This window comes from Gymnoscopelus braueri (assembly GCF_963280865.1).
Source record: "Gymnoscopelus braueri genome assembly, chromosome: 16".
In the NCBI taxonomy this organism is placed as follows: domain Eukaryota; kingdom Metazoa; phylum Chordata; class Actinopteri; order Myctophiformes; family Myctophidae; genus Gymnoscopelus; species Gymnoscopelus braueri.
Genome location: NC_137616.1, coordinates 30481370 through 30501888, shown reverse-complemented (window position 1 = coordinate 30501888; position 20519 = coordinate 30481370). Strand labels below are relative to the sequence as shown.

The window sequence follows — 20519 nt, the reverse complement described above, 5'->3', positions numbered from 1 at the left end:
GGCGTTGCCATTGATAAGGACGCCACCCAGGACAAAAAATATAAAATTAAATAATATAAAATATAAAAAAATAATATAAAAGAGTATAAAACGAGGGGAAAAAAAGTTGTCAAGTCTGCTCATTATTGGTTTTGAGATTGTTTAACTATCCAGTTTGCTACCAATGCCAAGGAGTAAGTGGGCGAAATATACCAAAGATATAAAGAGTGGGAGAGAGAGAGCTGGAGTAAAGGAATGTGAACCTCAAGTGGGGGACGATTCAAAGGCACTGTAAGGCCCTGTGTCCACTGGGCTTTTTTTCTCAGCTGAATACGCCAAGGCGCTCGCCTAAAAGCGCTTCCAGTCACTCAAATAGATTTTTTTTTTAAACAATTAGCTACATGCGCTGCACGAAGGAAAAAACATCTTGGTAGACACAGGGCCTAAGTGTGAAATATCCACATCATGCATCCCAGATAATTAACAAGAAATGTGTAACACTGTTCTGGTGATTAATGCTGATGGTCTCGAAGCCAAAACAAGGCAATACAGATTGGTGAGCCTACATACTGTAGCCTGTCACATACAGCCATAAACATGACTGTACACAAACCAGTAAACCTACCATCCAGTACCCAATGTGGAGAACAGCGACCCCCTGTGGTCACATCACAGCCCGCAGCGCCGTCTGTCAGACAACTGTAGATCAGTGAAGCGATCCGCTCGGAGCTCCGCTGTCGTTTCAGGGACATGTAGTTTTTAGTGTACAAAGAGCTGCGCCCGGCAGCGGCCTTTGTCAAAGACAAACTACAGTTCCCTCAGACCCAGTCGGAGGTGTTAGTTGTCAATATGGCTGTTGTCAGACAGACAAAGCAGATCGAGAGGCAAATAATTCGCCTCTGATTAGAATTCCTCACAAAAGGGTCGACACTGGGGGCACAATTGTAAAAAAAAAAAATTGCTCCATTGTTCGACTGCAGCAAAAACAACACAATAGGGTCTCTTGACTGTTAGATTTCTACATTTAAATGGTTTAAGCGGACGATTTGAACCGAGGTAAGTCGTCTCATCTTTGCTCTGCACGACCGTGAATGTGATGTTATTAATAACTAACATTTGGCTGGCTAGCGACGATGTGCTAACATCAGCTACTAACACAATGTTGGCAGGGCTAGCATGGCATGCTAATATAATCAGACTATGGATCATATCAGTGGCTAATGTTGAGCTGCTAACGTGTCAGTGATGCTGATCGATAGATAGACCCACTGCAGCATTAAAACCAGCCGTGTCTGGGTCAAAAGCTGGAATGGAGAAAGAAAAAGCTCTTTGATTTGCAAACTTATTATACGCCACTACATCGTCTTTGATGGTGAACGTGAACATTAGCTCATGTTAGCTTTTTGGGCAAAGGGCGTGAAAGGCTGGCAGTGCCAATGGGCTTATTTATGCTTTATAACCAACCATTGAGCTGCACAGCTGTTCTGCTGCCCTGTAGGCCCTTTATAACTTATATATTAACACTGTCTACGATATGTCTGCAACATTAGCTGATCGGATAGTTATAGGGGGAAACCTGATCGGATAGTTAGGGGGTGTTGGCAGCAAACTATATAGTATTTAAGCCTGTTTGAGAAAATTGCCAAATTGGTAAAACTGTTTTGCACAAAGAAAGAGTGCATGCATTTGGCCGTATTTCTGTTGCACTGCAACCTGCTTGTGAGAGTAACAATACATGACATGTCAACAATATCCAAATATTCTCTGTGTTGAACATGTGGGATGTTGAAAGTGTTTGTAGCGCAATGGGAGAGAGAGTGTGTGTGTGTGTGTGTGTGTGTGTGTGTGTGTGTGTGTGTGTGTGTGTGTGTGTGTGTGTGTGTGTGTGTGTGTGTGTGTGTGTGTGTGTTGATAAGAGGTCTGGATAATAACATTATGTGCCATTCCATCGGTCAGAAAACAGACCCAGCAGAGGTAGTATGTATAGGACCCCCGCCCCTTTTTCTCTCTCAAAGACCTAAATGTATTGATTAGTAATAAATACGTTATTACTACTTCTCAAGTTCACAATGGTAACATTTTAAGCTTATATGCCTGCAAAGGCTAACTTGTCACTCCTTTATATATCCCATGTGTTATACCAGCACTTGCTCACTATTCACTTGTTGTTAATAATAGTTAACCGAGTAAATCGTTGACCAGCTAGTTTAACTGGATGGGTAATGATTTCTTACAAAGGATGGTATTTGCCTGCATGCTGCACATACATTAATAACCATGAAAAAAACAAGGAATTGGCTGCAGTCAGGACAGGAAGAAGGAGCTTTTAAATTAAATCTCTGTATAGGTACATTATGCATTATGCTAAATAGTATAGTTTACCATCATAGTTTGCTCCATTCCTGCATTGCATGTTGATTTAATGCTTAGTTCTGAGGTGCAACAATTTTCCAATGGAATTGTGCTTGAAAATGATTCACTGCCAGTGCCAAATTAGGTGTTCTTTAAGAATTGGGTTTTCCTATGCACTTAAGGATGATCCCGAGGGGAGCTTTTAGTGAATGTTCTTTATTTCATACAGCATTTCATACTGCCAGAGAGTTTAGACATAAAACATTGCGAAATCAAACTTCAGCCATTCTCCCCTTTAACTGTAGCTGTAAGGCTACATATGTATTATAACCACCAGTGGTTCATGGATAGTCCAGGATGTTATTATCCAGCCTAGTAGTCATATCACTTGTCTACCAGTTGATATTAAAGGGTGTGCAGCTCCTGAGGCAGAATAGCTAAGTATCCTACATCTGTAGTACACATTGTGTGTGTGTGTGTGTGTGTGTGTGTGTGTGTGTGTGTGTGTGTGTGCGTGTGCGTGTGCGTGTGTGGAGGGTGGGGGTATCGAACCCTTTTAAACCATGTATCATTACCGGAATGAGCCCAGTAGGTACAGAAGATGGCAAATCTGCCGCAGTCTGATTTCAGTGGCATTGATTTTGAGCGCAGCAAAGTGCTTGTGAAAAACATACAGCGTGGGTGGTGCTTAAAGGAGAGAGGAGATGTTGTGGCTCTCAAAGAACAGCAGTCAGAATGCTAAGATAGCATCAGCTGTCAAGGTGACTCTGGCACTCTGCGTGTGTTGCCTGCCGGCTCCCAAAAATAGCTGATTTTTATATTCCCTCTCTCCCTGCTCCCCCCCCCCCCTCCCTCGCTCCCCGTTCCCTTTCGCTTTCACACTTCTTCACCACGTCTGGCTCCTGTCGTCCTCTCTCATCTGCTGCTCTTTATTTTCATCTTGTCATTTATTTCCCACACACCCCTCTCTCCTGTCCCCCCCTCCCACAAAAACACACACACACACACACACACACACACACACACACACACACACACACACACACACACACACACACACACACACACACATGCACCCACACATGCATGCACCCACACACGCACCCTCCGTCTCTCTGTCTCTTTTACCCTCGCTCGCAACATCTGCATCCCAACACACTTTCTTCCTGCCTTCTTTCTTTATCACTCTCTTTCCTCCTCCCCTTGTGCCTCCTCCGTCCCTCCTCCTCAACACTCTGTCCATCTTCCATCCCGCCGATCACTCCTGCCCTCCTCTTTTGCACCTCCCATTTTTTCCACTTTCTCTCCCCGTGCATCCCATCCTACACTTTCTTCCTCCCTCCCTCCCTTTTCCTGCTCTCACTTCCTCCTTCTCGCCCTCTTTGTCTCCTCTCCTCCCCGTCCCGCCCCGTCCCGTCCCACCTCGTTCCATCCCATCTCGCCTCCTCCCCGTCCAGCAGCAGGATGTCTGAGTTCAGCGAGGAGCCGCGCTTCACCATCGAGCAGATCGACCTGCTGCAGCGGCTGCGTCGCTCCGGCATGACCAAGCAAGAGATCCTGCACGCTCTCGACACTCTGGACCGGCTGGACAGGGAGCACGGCGACAAGTTCGGCCGCCGCACCTCCTCCTCCTCGTCGTCCTCGTCCTCCTACGGGGGAGGCGGGGCCAGCAACAGCCTCAGCAACAACAACAACAATAACAACAGCTCCGCCTCCAACGCCGTGGCCACGGCCGCGTCGTTCAACAGCAACACCACTGCCTCAGCGGTCGCCGCCGCCGCCGCCTCCTCCTCTTCGGCGGTCGCCGCCTCCTGCAACGGGAACGAGAGCGGCGTCAACGGCACCGCCGGCCGCGCTGCCGCAGCCGCCGGCTCCTCTTCTTCCTCCTCCTGCGCCTTGACCTCCAAAGTGTCCACCGCCACGCAGACGCAGTTCCGCGGAGGCGGGGGGCTCTCGCCCTCGCCTAGCAACAGCTACAACACCTCCCCTCCGCCCGGCCCTGCCCCGCCCTCTGCCATCCTGCCCTCGCCCGTGTCGCTGGCGGCCCTGGCGCAGAATGGCCGCGACAGCCTGGCGGCCACACCCAATGGGAAGCTGTCCCCGCCGCGTTACCCGATGAACAGCGCGGCGGCCGCGCGCGCCTTCGGGTTCGAAGCCACGGATGAGGATCTGGATATAGACGATAAGGTGGAGGAACTCATGAGGTCAGTAGAAGAACTGAAAAATACAGTAAGGTCAAGGTTAGGGTCAAATAGTTTTTAGTCATTTAGGAACTTTAAAAAAAAAAAAACGTTATTGTTTGGGCTTTTTATGGCTTTATTTTAGAGAGGGAAAGTAGGCTGACAGGAAATGGGGAGAGAGTTGGGGGGGTGACACGCAGCAAAGGTTGTCAGGAACGGGAGTCGAACCCGCGACACGCCGTCATTGCAGCCGAGGGTGCCTGGACCGTCACGCCCAGGCCATTTATGAAGCTTTTAAGACCTTTTCAGTCACCATCTTGTTGGGCACTGAAAATAGCCGATCTACAAGCTCACAAGCATTGCAGATTGTCGGCTATTTCAGTTGTGCGACCCCAGCATGCAACTATCAGGCATAACTGTGGCTAAAGTTTGGGTCTACCCCGTCCTGTTTTTGAAGTCTGTTCTCCATCTTTGTGTCTCAATCCTTTATTCTTAATAATGTTTGGCCGGCCATGGGTAGATGCTGAATGGGTAGAGTGACCGCCTGGGAAACAGATGATCCCAGGTTTGATTCCCGACACTTAACCCTTAACTGCTCCCCCCTGAGGGCTCAATATGACTGTCTGAGCAGCCATCAGCTGGGTGAAGCTGAAACTGAATTTCCCCTTTGGGATTAATCAGGAGTACATTATTATTATTATTATTATTATTATTATTATTATTATTATTATTATTATTATTATTATTATTATTATTATTATTATGTTCACTTTATCATTATCGCTGTGATACTGTAACATCAAATCATGACATAATTTGTGCCATGGTCAGGGTGATAGCTTTTAACTCACAAAGAGGACTTTCTGAGTGGATAATATACATCAGAAATCTGGCACACTAAAATTCTACTTGAAAAAGAGTGAAAAAGAGTGTACGATTTCACCAGCTATCACTTGCAAATGGCATTTTGCGTCTTTGTTCGACCTGATGAAAAAGAAAGTGATCAGACTCTAAATGTGATTTCTGCCCATGGCTCTTGGTGGTGGATCTTTGATGAGAATGTTTACAAATCTAATGTCTGAGATGGAGGAACAATAATCCCAACCCTGGTCCTCAGGAACCCCTGCTACTTTGGTGGGTTTCCTTCCTAAGTGAATTCCTTTTACCTGGCGTCCTTGTCATTCTACCAGTCTAATCCTGAACGACCAGGGTTGGAGAATCCATGCAATTGAAACAATAAGTTGTTAGTCATTTTAACAATAAATTGTTATGTTTTGTTAGTTTATGGGCATCATAGCAAAATGTACATACGTACCTACGTACATTAACCATATGAACCCTAGCGTCCCTGTTGTGGAACTGTCATAATAGGTGAAAATAGACATCTGGCGAAAACAGCAGATCTAAACTCACACACATTACGACACATTGTGAGCTTGTAGATCGGCTATGTTCGGCAAATAGAATTTGGAGTAGAGGGGGGTGGGGAAACAAGTATAGCGCCAGTCCTGGAGGACCCTGTAAACTAAGTATATAGGATTTAAGTGGTTTATAGTGAAGTATAAAAAGGGAGGTATTCTGTGTGAGGTATTTCTTCAGGGTTCCAGAAGCACCCCACACACACACACGGGGAAAGAAAGAAGTGTTCAGAATCACATGACCATTGACTGCATTACATTCTATTACATTATAACACATTACATTACCTACAACATGCTACAAATGGCTACTTAGACCACATTTATCGGACACTGCTCTTATCTTTGAAAATGATGGTCAAATATGTATGGACATTGATGTATGGCAGAATGTGTCGTTTCAGTGGCTAAAATACAGTGTATGTTCAATATCTATCTCCAGGTTCCAAAATGTATTTGAAAATACCCACGTTACCCCCTTTAACTCTGGTGTCCCTATTTTGGGCCCCCCGTTAATTAATTATTTCATGCGTTGCATCGTGACGTGAGCCTGTGGATAGGCTATTTCTGCTGTTTGTCATACGACAAAGTATATAGGACATAAGTGGATAATGAACAACACATTTGAAATTAAATGTATAGGCATGCACACAATATGCTGGTTGTGTGCATGCCTGCTTTCAGTCAGCTGCCCCTGGACATACAGTACAGTGGGAACAAGAGGGGGGCATTTATAGCTCCGAATCTATCTTCAGCCTTGCCCCGTCTGCTCATCTGCTCTCACCATGCATTATATGACGTGTCCTTTTTTATAAAGGCAGAGAAGTTAAGTAGTGTTCAGCAACCAGTAGTGGTCTGCCATGCAGCCTGGGCTCTCAAACATCTCTCCTCCAAGGGCTTTGTGTGTGTGTGCGCGTGTGTGTGTGTGTGTGTGTGTGTGTGGGACGGACACACACACAGTCGCAGCTTGTCAGCTATCCCACCATGCCCCTCTGATCCTGTCTCTTTTAAAAGCACACATTTCCCTCTCTGCAGGGGTTAGCTTTTATAGTTGGCAGTGGCACCCACCACCACGCTCCCCTCCACCCCCTCCTTTCACCTCCTCTTCCTTCTTTCTTCTCCTCCACTTCTCTCTCTCTCTCTCTCTATCTCTCCCCCCGGTCTTGTACAGCAGCTTGTGCTACATTGATTTAGTGGTGTCGATACAAGCAGCGTTTTTTGAGGGTCTAATTTTAGCCGCGTCTCGGAGGCTGGTGTGGAGGATATTGATGCTGGATGTCAAGAGCCGTGACGCATTTTCATCTCAGAGATTTGCCAACGAGGAGGGAGAGAGAGAGAGAGAGAGAGAGAGCTTATGACTTTGGTGCATTTGCTGTCCCGCTGCACATGTCGGGGATACAATTGTTTAAATTTCAATAGATGCTGTGGCTGGCATGTGGCTCTGTGCTTTGAGCATGACAACTCTACAAAGATCAGGGGTGCGGGGGCAGTGCCCTCCCTGCAGGATCAGTCTATACTGAATATGTATGCACTCCACAGTCCACACAGCATTTTCAGTCGCTGTATTAGGTTGAGGCTGTGTTCAGACTGGCATCCCAAATCCGATTTTTGGCCTGTTCAGATTGGAATCATCAGATTCCAGTTGTTCAAAGGTTTTTGCAAATCAGATTTGAACCACATTCCCAGGTGGTTTGGAATGCAATTCCGATCCGATTTACTAAAGGTGTGTCTCAGTATGGATGGCAGTATGGATGGACACTCTCGGACACTGAAGCCTGATATATATTTCATTGTATGACGTGTTGCTCGTGGAAAGTAACTGCTCTACAAGCTCACAACAGGTCGCATCGGCAATTTTTTTTTCAGCAAGCAAAACTTTTGTACAACAGAGCATAATTTAAGCATTACTCACGCCTATATGTTGTTGTGTCATTACCACAGCAACAAATGCAGATTCTGTTGATCAACGATGTCTGAATACACAAATCTGATCTGACCACTTGCAAATAACAGTGTGCACTGTTTGTTTGTGGACAATACAAAGTGCTTCATATAATGTATATAAAATGACAATTAAAGAGAAATAAAGATATGAGGCTCAAACCTAAAACTTCAGGGGGAATTGACCCCCATGGAACTGGTGGTACAACAAGTGGGACTCTAGCCCAGATAGTAATGGGGTCTGAGGTACAGGATCACAGATTCAGTGCAAGAGGACAGCGCATGACTTATAACAGACAGCCACACTCCTCATATATACCCAGGCACTTTGGATTAAGGCCAGATACAAGATATTTTTCACCCAGCCCTGCATGTCTGTCACATTTAAAATGCCAGAAATCCAATAAACAACTTTTATCTTCTGCCCCTTTCTATAGAGGTGATAGTAGAAGGATGGTATAGATGTTTTAAATGGATAAGTATTTCTATGTCTGATTGGAACTGGGTAACAGAATGGTAAAAAAAAGTGTATTTAAAACAGTTAAGCTCGATGGCCACATATTAGCGACCAAGTTAGAATCTGTCTTGGAACCTGTGTCACATCATGTTAAACCCTTTCTTTCTGTCTCTGTCTCTCTGCTGTCTTCCTTGTCTCTGTCCACTGTGCTATCAAAATAAAACAAATGCCCAAACCTCAAAATGAATGTTTGCGTTTTGCAGGAGGGACAGCAGTATGGTCAAGGAGGAAATCAAAGCCTTTCTGGGGAACAGGAGGATCTCTCAAGCAGTGGTGGCACAAGTCACTGGTTAGTGATTCATGCACGCATGCACGCACGCACACACCTCTGTCATATCTCCCATCTCTTTCTTATACCTTTCACTCTCACCCCCTCTCTCTCTCTCTCACACACACACACACACACACACACACACACACACACACACACACACACACACACACACACACACACACACACACACACACACACACACACACACACACACACACACACCTCATATCTCCCATCTCTTTCTTATGCCTCTCTCTCACTCTCATATATATCTCCCAATTTCTTCTCTCATATCTCCAATCTCTCTCTCTCTTATCTTGCTCATTTTTGTTTACTCAACTCCCTTGCAACTCTTTATCTCTTTGCTGTCACTTTTTAATTGAACCTTTCTCTCACATTACCACCACAACTTTGTTCGCTGGTGCAGACCACAGCAGATCAGTTCCTCCCAAGAGTTGTCTTTGAAACATGTTGGGAAAAGATGTTAATCTCTTGGTTGTCATTTCAGGTATTAGCCAGAGCAGGATCTCTCATTGGCTGCTCCAGCATGGCTCTGACCTGAGCGAACAGAAGAAGAGGGCGTTCTACCGCTGGTACACGCTGGAGAAAACCACCCCAGGTACAAAACGGATAACAGGTTTTTGATGCCAAACAGAACACATGCACCCCTTCCCCTAGGGCTGCCATCTTTGGACTAACGTCTGGGTTATATTTAGCTGCTTAAGGGTGACACGCACCGGCGTGCGCACAACTAATTATAATTCACACTTAACAGCTGTGCTGGGATTGACCCTTTATGAAGAACTGTCATTTCATAGAGAGAAAATAGGAAGTACCATCAATTGCATCATTACAATGCGTTTTTCTTTTCTCAACTGATTATTCTTAGTTAGGGATAAATTAGCTAAAATAGCTTTTTTGGTCAGAGGGGCTCGTGTGAGGGGGTCATAGAAGGTTTGTTCGTAAATCAATCTTTTCTCCAAATCAATCCGCACTTTAAACACATTATACAATGATACGGTAACTTGGATGTCCTATCTAAGCAAGTTTCAAGTCTCTGCAAGTTTAATTCCGTACTGAAATTAATGGAATCCAATGGCTTCCTTGGATTTTATCAAACCACAGCATGCTTTGTAAAATGGTCACCAGTATACGATGAGTCGCAGTCAGTGGGCTAAACATGTCAGACCGCCGGTATGGTGGTCCTTTAATGTTAAATGTATGCCTAACTGTACATGGATCAACAGTGAACCTCTCTTTCTACATACTGTACTTCTGAATGGCACATATAGTGTGTGGTTTATGACAGGCTTATAACAAGATAGCAAACATCCCTCTCTGTCCTCTGCGGCATGTTTCTCGATGGACCTGTGCCAACCATCGTCAGCAGTGGAAACCGCTCTATGCTATTTATGGCCTGACTGTGCCCAGCCCTAATCCCTATCGAAGTCCCTTTACAAGACTCCATCACCGCTGCGGAGAAACTGATGCCCCGTTCACACCAGTCTCACAAAACTGTACCAATACATGCTTGACCCAGTTAGGCCTGATTTATACTTCGTTGCCCGCGGGTGTCGCATACCGAAAATAGACGATCTACAAGTTCACAACCGCGACATGTTGTGAGCTTGTAGATTTTAGAGCCATTAGTTCAGGATACAGCTGGCTGTGGAGCGTCTGAATTTAGAGCGGAAGTTAGCACTGGGATCAGAAGAGCACAGTATTCTTTGGACTCATTTCTTGTTCACACTTCTAGCTTATGATATCTTTTCAGTTTCAGGAACAGGTTGGCTGCAGGGAGAAAAAAAAGTTTTAAATGAATTTATGTTCAGACTTCAGAACATAAATGGTATCGTTTGAATTCAGTTCATTCACTCTCTGGACAGATGTGTCCAGAGAGTGAATGAACTGAATTCAAACGTTTTGGTTGATTTTCAGTTTTACCCTAGTCCAGGACAGTGCAGTGCAACACAAAGCTTGTCATCATATCTCTATAGATGCTAAGACGCTGAATCTCTGTACATGAGCAAGGTCTCTACCTGATGTTTAAAAACTCTAAATCAACCTCCAGTTATGAAGTTTAATTTTAGAGGTCATTGTGTGCTGCTCAGAACACATAATCTGATTAGATATGAACAGTTATGACAAAATCCAGAACAAAACGACAAAATATGAACTACCTGCACGTTTCATGGCTCATTATCGTTAAGTCAACCTCTGTTCTTAGACATGAATCCTCTTGAATGCAACAGTGAATGCTCGAATCTTCAAAATTCTGTTAATTCCTAGGTGCCACCCTAAACATGCGGCCCGCCCCATTGGCTCTTGAGGAAATGGAGTGGAGGCAAACCCCGCCCCCCATTACCACTGCCCCTGGAACCTTCCGACTGCGGAGAGGAAGCCGTTTCACCTGGAGGAAAGAATGCCTCGCCGTGATGGAGAGGTGAGGAACAATGGATGAGAGAGTTCACAGAACTGTCTTACAGTCTCTCTTACTTCCATGAGGAATTGAGTAAAGTTTACACTGCATGAACAATTAAGAAACAAAACCATCTTCAACAGTGTTTGATGGGTGTTGACTACAGTAGTCACATGGGACTATGAACAGAGATGTTATAAAACTTCTGAAAATTATAAAACTTTTAAACTAGCCGTTGTAAATCAATATTAAACAACAAATGTCTACTAAAATGTTATCAGAAACCGTTTTTTTTGGACTGTATAGGTGAAATAGAGCCACCATTATTCATGTAGCATTCATGTAGCACTCGCCCATACAGACGTCAAACTAGTTAGTAGTCAAACAGCTGTATGCAAGTGCACTGTCTCTATCCTTCACATCGCTTCACAATGCTTTGTGACATTAATATCACTCAAATCCCCCAAAATAAAGGTGGTTTGGCCTATCCAAAGTAGAGACCACAGTACCACAGTTCCAACGGAAATCACATCAGAGCATTGATATGTTAGCACAACTCTTCATTTGTTGACGTTGTCTCCCTGTTGTTGAAATGAAATTGAATTAACTTGTGTCTTCTTCTCTTGTGCCATTTACAGCTACTTCAATGACAACCAGTACCCAGATGAGGCCAAGAGAGAGGAGATAGCAAATGCATGCAATGCAGTCATCCAAAAACCAGGTAACCCAGAAGAGACCCTTAACCACATGAACCCTAGCATCCCAAAACACATCGCGCTTCGACACGTTCTGAGCTTGTAGATTGCCTATTTTCGGCAAAGAGATTCGATGTAGAGGGGAAAAAGGAGGGCACCAAGTACCGTCCCCCGGGGGACCCTGGTCAACGAAGTATATAAGGGTTAAGTCGTTAACAATAGTTAAGGATGTTTCTTAGTTTAACTGAAATGCAAGATGGGAGAGTCGATATATAATTTTAATTATAATGAAGATGGAATTCTGTTATGAGGTGGTTGAAATAATGTCCATAAGAATAAAAAGAATCCGCACACAAATTGCTGCTCCCAAATGTATGTTTACTAGTGGTAACGTTTCGAGCCAACCAGGCTCTTCCTCAAACTGGTCTGAGGAAGAAACGTTACCACTTGTAAACGTACATTTGGGAGCAGCAATTGGTGTGCAGACTCTTTATTCTTATATACTGTTACTGTTAGTGTGTGTCTTTTGTTTTTCAGCTTCTCTTTCAACTTGAAATAATGTCCATAACATATTTGCTCTGTGCTTTTTCACCCAATTGATGATTGTGTGACTAAATTGTGTCTAACGTGTCTCACCTCCATGATCTATTGCAGGGAAGAAGCTGTCTGACCTGGAGAGAGTGACCTCCCTCAAAGTTTACAACTGGTTTGCTAACCGACGCAAAGAGATCAAGAGACGGGCTAACATTGGTAACGTGGGCTTGGGGCAGGGCTAGCATTGGTAACGTGGCTGGCCACGCAGGCAGGGCTAACATTAGTGGCTTGGGCTAGGGACCATAACATATTATCTGGTGTAGGCACAATGTAAAATGTATTCTCTGGTGTGGGCATAATATAAAATGTATTCTCTGGTTAGGCACAATGTAAAAAATATGAAAACAGTTCATTTATAATTACATTTATGGATCAGTGAGGTCAGCGAGATTATGGACCAGTCACAACCGACTATAATCAGGACAGGAAACTTACTGTGACTTGACAGTGTTGTCCTGACTGTCTGTCTCTTCCTCTAAGAAGCCACAATCCTGGAGAGTCATGGCATCGACGTGCAGAGTCCTGGAGGACATTCAAACAGCGACGACATCGATGGAAATGACTTCTCAGAGCAGGTAAGGCTTGGCTTAGAGTTTACACACCTTCATGTGTGCAAGCTTTCCTGACGCTTTGTGTCTAAACTCAAACACAAAAAAGAAAAGGTGGTGAATTTGTATTGTATCGTGCGCACATTTGACTATTAATTATTTTTTAAACGGCCACTGTTCACACAGCCAGACACATCCATCAAGTGTTTGTCTGTTCATGAGCAACACCCATTTTTCATTGACTAGAATGCATTATTGTTGCCTCTTGTACGCAACAATGACATGAGCATTTGAAGAGTGTGAACAAGTCTTTGTTACATAGATGCTGCAGGTCCGTTACACAGTAAAATCCTCAATGTTAATTTAACTTAATTTGTACACTATCTGACTTAAATGAACACTACTATGTTACTATGTGTTACTACGTAACTATAGTGGTCAGGTTCTGATAATAACTGGACAGGAGTCAGGAATCATTCTTAGCTTGGTTTATTACGACAGGCCTGCCTGGGTTAGTAAAAGTGTTATGTCCATCCATAGTCAGAGAGGCTTACATACATTTCACTTCCACAAACTCCTCCTTCTTACACATCTGGTATCCATTGCAGACGAGAACACAGATAGATCATCACATGCTAGTCACTATTGACCATGCTAGTCACCATTGACCTTTTAGATTGAACTTTACTCCGGTCTAAGTCAAATGAGCATTCCATGAAATTAGCTGGACAATGGTCCTCCTATACTAGAATAGACATGGTCTCAGGAACGTCTGTTCCTGGTCATTGTAAATCATAGAGAAGGAAGGAGTCCTTAAACTATATAGGTGGAATCAAATATACAATCAGCAATCAGTCAACAATACATACTAACAGTATGTAAAGGCCATTACACAATTGACACACTCAATTGGCAAAGTGTGTTCTGCGCCATCGGTGGTAGTCAGGATCTCCTGTTTCAGTATGTTGAATCTGTGGCAGGATGTGTTGGAAAGACAAGACCAAGATCTCAGTGCAGAGAGAAGAGAGAGACAGACAAACAGACAGAGACAAAGAGAGCAAAAGAGAGAGAGAGAGAGAGAGAGAGAGAGAGAGAGGGAGAAACTTGCAGGCACTTCAGAGACACAATTATTAATGGCTGATATAGCTCCTCTAGCAGGTTTTTGTGAGAGAGAGAGAGAGAGAGAGAGAGAGAGAGAGAGAGAGAGGGAGAGGGAGAGGGAGAGGGGGAGAGAGCGAGAGAGAGCTCACACTTTAACTAAAACACTGGCACTTCAAGCACTCACTTTTGGCAGAAGAACATCAGATTTTATGTCATTGTCATTGTCAATGTCAGTTGCAGACGAGCAAAACTCACTTGTAAAACCTCATCCACTGCAGGAGTGTGTGCAACTACTCAAAGAGCTGCATTCATTACAGAATCTGTAGCCTTTTTGCGAGCGGTACATTGTAATGTCATGTTATTCATTCATGTATTTTCCAAGTATAATAATAATTATTATTATTATTGATATTAGTATGTTTTGTTTTATTGCTTTTGGGCACTAGGGCCATCCCTTGCTAGCGTGACATACAGTGTGTAGTACAGGTAATTGGGGAAAAGGACAGACCTGGGTTGAATGTTTTTTTTTTTACCAGAGCCAAGAGAGGTGAAGCCGTTTGTTTGTTCACGAATGGATTATTAAATCTACAAAGCAGAATTAATTTTGTGGACATTGCTTTCTTTTGCCTGAGTAAGAAACTTCTTCCATGGTGCATCAGTGGTTTTTATTGATTTTAGAAACGTGGTTGGTACTAAATCAACAAAACGCCAGTATACAATACAGTACAGTACGGGCTCCCTTCAAGACCAGCTAGTGTTTTATTCATTCTCCTACAACATGCCTCCCTCTCTGCATTACACAGTGAAGCTCTGCGTGTTAGAAACTGAAGAGAGATGTTTATATGAGCAATCAGATAACCCAGTGATCTTTATTTACTAGTGTACCCCTGCTACAATATGTTTTCTGCCTAGTACTCCCTTTACCGACACAAAACATTCTTCCTGATACTGAGGAATTATTGGTTTCTGCCTTAGCTTTTTTTGGTTGTCCACTTTTTTTTTCTTTTGATTGGCTTTAGAATTCGAAATTCACCTAGGGCAGGTCAATAAAGATGCAGTGGGCTAGCTGTCCACTTGTTTTTAGTTTCCAGATAACTTTTTTTTTTTGCCTGATTTATACATTGTTGTGCGCCGTGTCTCGCACCGAAAATAGCCGCTCTACAAGTTTGCACTGTGACGCCCAGTTAAAAAACCCATGGAACTTACACTTGCTCATCAGCCCTAATGGGAGTGTGAACTGACTGATCATGCTTGTTGAAACCTCTCCAGGCCTGTGACCTGCCCTACTTCGACAAGAGACCTCTGAATCGACCGTTTGGCTTCTACCGGCTGGAGCCCACCTCCCCCACACAGGTACACTACACCCCCACTCACACTGAAACATGCACACATATCTGGGCTGGGATTAGTTGTTATACAATTTGAAAAGTATTAAAGATTAAAGTGAGAAAATCAAGAAGGTAACTGTATTTGAAGTGACTATGGGACTAAAAACTAATCACAAAGAGAACAATCAAGAGTCCACAGCTCTATGCCTGTATTTCTTTAACCATTTTCAACCTGGTGCCCCTATTTTGGCGATGTAGGTGCATTTTTATTTTTATTTTTAAACTGTCTGTCGCATCGTGATGTGTGAGCTTGTAGATCGGCTATTTTCGCACATGGTCGGACATTGTTGTCAACTCTGCCAAAGAGGTGATGTTTTGACCGTCTGTTAGCAGGATATCTTCAGCCTTTAAGAACAGATTTGCATAAAATGTAGTGGAATGGAAAAGGGGGCGTGGCAGTAGGCGTGACCTGTCACAAAAATGCCGTTAACTTCTGAACAAGCATCCAGGTTTAATGGTCACTAGTCATACAGGTACAAGCAGCGAAATGCAAGTGTGGTGAGGTCTGCAATACTGTGCTAACATCAACATAATAACAATAACTAAGATAAAGATATAATAATAATTATAAGATAAAGATCATAAAGTTAAAGACCTATGAGGAATTTCTACAGCAGAACAGATTAACATAATGCCGCAAGCCTGCAATACTTTAAAAAAAAGGTTTCTAATCTGTTCAGACAGAACTGGTAACCATTTTGTTGTCGACATAAGATACCCCATGTGTAGAATAATGCAAGATGGCAAGTTATACTGGCCAAAAGAAGCACTGTAATAGCTTATACACAAACTGACACCGTGGCAGAGGTCTGAGCAAAAGTGCTCTAGTGTTGTTGTTTTTTTTACTCCATGCATTCAGATTCTACACCATCTCTGATCAGTCTCTCCGTTCCCCTTCCTCTTCTCGCCCCAGGATGACGGCACAGGGCCTGTTGAACACCAGGACCCCATCTCCCTGGCCGTGGAGATGGCAGCCGTCAATCACACCATCCTGGCTCTGTCCAGAACGGGAGGGCTGCCCGGCGACATCAAAACCGAGTCCCTGGAGGACGAATGAAACTGCACAGGAACTGGGACGGAGGACGAGAGCGGGAGACGGGAGACGGCGAAGTGTGGAACGTACGAGAGGAGGACGGGAAGGAGAGAAGACTAATGGAGAAGTGAAGGAACGGGGAGGGGAGGGGCAAAATGATACTTAGTAAATTCTTATCCGTCATCTATTAGATTATTTCATTCATGCGGTCACTCCTGGTGACTGGCCCCTTCATCTCGGAGCCCCTCCCTCCTGCAGTGTTTGTCCCATCTCACCTCTCCGAAGATGTTCCATGGCGAGAAGGAAATGGGACCGGTATGAGCCTTCGCGCCCCTAACTGTGGCTCCTGTCCGCTTACGCTCCTCCTCTCCGCTTCTAATGGCAGTCCCACTCTCTCTTCCTCTCTCCTCCCACCACGTCTGCTTCTTCCTCTCCCCCCACCTCCTCCTGACCCGCTTCCTCCTGCTCCTCTCCCTCCTTTACCTCCTTACCTCCTCACCCTTTCCAGCCTGACGGTCTGAGCCAATCCTCAGTCGATCTCACCGCAACTTCAACCTCAAGTTTAATCTATACTGTATATAAATCTATGGTTCTTACGGTTCTCAATCACACTCCCTCATGGTGTGCTACCACCCCCCATCCCCCTTCACCCCCACCCCATCTTCATTGTGTAAATCATCAGTATAGCAGCAAGGACCTCCAGCCATCTGATCATGAAAGATGGATATATTAGAGGGAGAGAGATGGACATATCGATGGACGGACGGATGAATGAATGAATGAATGAATGAATGAATGAATGGAGAGAGCCCGCTTGGGGACAAAGAACTATAAAATATGGATGGATCGGCCAGTTCAGTCACCCTCTCCTGCCCCTCTTAGAGCTATCATTCCTTTTTGGGAACTTTTTAGTTGCTTTTTTTTACCACATTGTACTGCTGTCGTATGAAACCCTTTCAAATTAAACTTTTCTGGAACCAAGAAAAACAGACTTTTAAGCCATGGAATGGCTTTTGATGGGTTTCAGGGTCCAAAGGATCAGGAAACATGCTGGGCGTGTAGATGACCACGTGAACTTTCAATTTGACTGAAAAAATAATGATCAAATTTGGAGTTGTAAGGTATTCATTCGATAGCAGCTTTGTTTTTATTTTTTTGCCTCACACATCAGTTACTTTCCCCTCTTAAAACTGTGAGCCCAGATGGCTACTGTATATGTATCCATTATGGCTTTCTATTTAGCGTCCCAATGACACTGTATTAATTCCTGCAGGCTAAAAATGTATTTGGGTCAATGTGATAATCACTCAGACTTAAGCTATCTGATATGAAGGGCGGACATACCTTTCTAAAACAAAATAATAATTTGTGTTAAATAATGCCAAAGGAAAAGATGCTTTAAGTAAAATCACGACGCTCATAATTTGTGGCTGATTCTAGACCGGTTTCTAGACCATGTTAAGTCAAAAGACAAATCAGCCGCAGACCTGAACGCCACAGGCCAGTCTCGGAACCCTGTTTTCTTCCAATGAGGTGTTCTGGTGTATCCAAAGTGAATTCTACTAACTCCTTAAGGCATAGTTTATTTCCTTTTTTCCCCATTCACGTTCATTGAAGCCTCTTGGATCCAGTGTGGCGTTGTTCGTGGCTTGACACTACAGCAGGCCTGTGTTCTTTACGAATAGGTATAGCAGACAGAATTATATTGAACCCCCTCCTAAGCTATTTACTACTACTTGTTCTATGACGCTGCCTCTTTATAATAGCCTAAAGAATGTGCTTTCAGAGGATTTGTTTTTAATCAAACTGGTATCAAATGAGGCATAATGTCTACTGGAAGAAGAAAAAAAACTTGTGGTAAGCTTGTTTTAATTTGCCATGGCAATCAAAAACAGCCTCAAAGTTAGAGAAGCACCACATGAAACAGAATCAAACACACCTTAAGTTTTTATTTTTAAAATTACTTCCTGTACGCATTTTGCCCCAGGCAGAGTGTTTCCAAAGCCATTTTGAGTCCGAGATAATCTCTGTCAAGTTGTACGCTAATAGACAGAAATGATCTCAGTGCAGTGTTTTCTTCAGCTTATGGGGTCCCTGTTGCTGGTTATGTTTTCAGCAGTTTAGGTCCCAGTACGAGAACACAATCTTTACACTGAGGTCCCAGGTTGAGTTTAAGAAACCCCTCTGCCTTAAGCTTCATTTATACTCCATTGCAGGACTGTTGCTTGCCAAAGATAACTGTCATTTTCAGCAAGGGACACTGTCGTATTATGGAGTATAAATTAGGCTTCAGTGATGGTTTTGGAAAGCTAGGGGGATATTTCATTAAGCAGGATCATCCTGGTAATTCTCATATACTTCTTTGGTTCCCAAGGATCTCCGATTGTGAATAACATTTGAGATGTTAATTCACACAATTCTATATTAGCTATCTGGCTTAAAAAGAATAAGCCCGCTGCTTGTTGAAATACCTCCCTGTCCCTAGTCTAGTGAAGCTATTAACCACTTTAACCCTGGCGTCCCTATTTTGGGAATGTCATAGGTGAAAATGTTCGAAATCTTTTGAAGAATTTGCCAACATTTTGAAAGATTTTGAATAATAATAATAATAGGGCCTAAGTGGTTAAGTTGAATTCTGTTGCTTCAGTGTGTACGACACTCTGATGCAGTGACCCAGTATTGGGATCTGTGTTGCAAAAATAAAGAGTTGAAAGATTATAACGAAATAACTAAACAAAAATCAAAAAAAGACAAACTCTGTATTTATACTCTGTTTTTTTAAGGTATTGTGCAAAAAAGAATGACGATATGTTTTGAAATGAAACATACTTTTATTGTTAAGTTAATCTTGCCTTTTAAGTTTTATTTCCACCTTTTTATTTTTGTATTATCAATTCCACTATTTTTGTGTTATCCCTTTTTGTCGACTGAACAACAGTCTCCCCTGTTTGCTTCTGAGGTAGCAGGCTATTCTGTGTAATGATGAAAGATAATGCACCTTATTGAAAATAATTATCTCCGTTGGCTGAGTTTGAAGTGTAAAGCCTAATTTATGCTTCTACAAAAAAAAAAAAGTGTCATGTGACAGCTTTTCACCAAAGCATAAAGTAGTCTTCAACCGTCCGTCATCCTGTTAACTGAAACAGCCAGTAGTCACTCTACTAAAAACCAGTGGAGTTTATATTCACATCATGAATTCAAGGGAATGAGCAGGACAGAGTGGATTTTGAGAGTATTTACTGCTATTCCCACAGTATCATGGAAGTTGGTGTATTTAGACCTGAGGCCGATTCTAAAAATGCCTTCTAAATCCTAACAGTTTTCTGAAAAACGTATGTTGCTATATATAGCTCAAATCTAAAACGACACAGATGCTTTCCCGGATTGAATGGGTTAATTGCCTTCAAAATGTTAATGGAGCATTACACAGTTAAATCCTCAGTGTTCATTTAATGCTAAGAGCGTACAAATGTAACCAAATTACATTTGTACACTCTGAGTTAAACTGACACTGAAGATTTTAGTGTTTGTTCCAGTAGTATTTTACAGTATCTGGGATTTTTGTGTGACTGAGGAACTGATTTGGGATCGGGAAAAAGATCACCATTATTTGTTCAAAAAGTGAACTGTAAGATTCTTCTATTTACGCTAAAGAAAACAAATAGACTATACTCTGAAATATGGACTGAAACCTTGAGTGAGACGGACCTAAAGAAATTTAATTTTGTTCCCTTACCTGATGTGCTTACTGCAGTGGCCGTGCTTTTACTCTGAAAGGGTGTCTGTCTACCTGTGGTTTTGCCAGGGTTGAGATGTCTACATGTCCTGTATCTCCAGTGAAAAACACCACCTACCAGTTTCATCCTCATTATAGCTCAGAATAAGAAGACTGAATGCTGTTGTTATTGATCTCAAATCTAGTTGCGTTCTCAATTTACTGTGTTGCCCATTTCAGAATTTAGTGCCTTTTTTGGACAGTAGACTGTTCTGTAATTAAGATGTAGTATAATATACATTTTTTGTACAGTTTCTTTGTTCATTTTTTTAACTTGTGTTTATTTTAGTATGATATATACTGTA

The 20519-nt window shown here is 43.1% G+C and overlaps 1 protein-coding gene across 4 annotated transcripts; it reads left to right on the top strand.

The window, feature by feature from the left end:
* Positions 1 to 814: 814 nt before the first annotated feature.
* On the top strand, positions 815 to 19179 carry hmbox1b (homeobox containing 1 b). 4 transcript variants are annotated; one of them, XM_080452304.1, is made up of 10 exons: positions 815 to 1035; positions 3792 to 4535; positions 8591 to 8676; positions 9170 to 9280; positions 10951 to 11104; positions 11719 to 11801; positions 12430 to 12525; positions 12850 to 12944; positions 15288 to 15371; positions 16320 to 19179. In XM_080452304.1, the coding sequence occupies exons 2-10, from the start codon at positions 3796 to 3798 to the stop codon at positions 16461 to 16463; spliced, it is 1593 nt and encodes a 530-aa protein (XP_080308430.1). In that variant the 5' UTR covers positions 815 to 1035; positions 3792 to 3795; the 3' UTR covers positions 16464 to 19179. The 4 variants fall into 4 exon arrangements, with proteins under 4 accessions (XP_080308430.1, XP_080308431.1, XP_080308429.1 ...); XM_080452305.1 differs by having other exon boundaries at positions 3789 to 4535; positions 12853 to 12944; XM_080452303.1 differs by having other exon boundaries at positions 3789 to 4535.
* Positions 19180 to 20519: the final 1340 nt, after the last annotated feature.

Bases quoted from the DNA above. Each gene is read 5' to 3' on its own strand.
- hmbox1b (XM_080452304.1), top strand. From the start codon at position 3,796: ATGTCTGAGTTCAGCGAGGAGCCGCGCTTCACCATCGAGCAGATCGAC. The intron at 8,677-9,169 runs GTTAGTGATTCA...TTGTCATTTCAG, and splicing joins AGTGGTGGCACAAGTCACTG to GTATTAGCCAGAGCAGGATC. The intron at 11,105-11,718 runs GTGAGGAACAAT...TGCCATTTACAG, and splicing joins TGCCTCGCCGTGATGGAGAG to CTACTTCAATGACAACCAGT.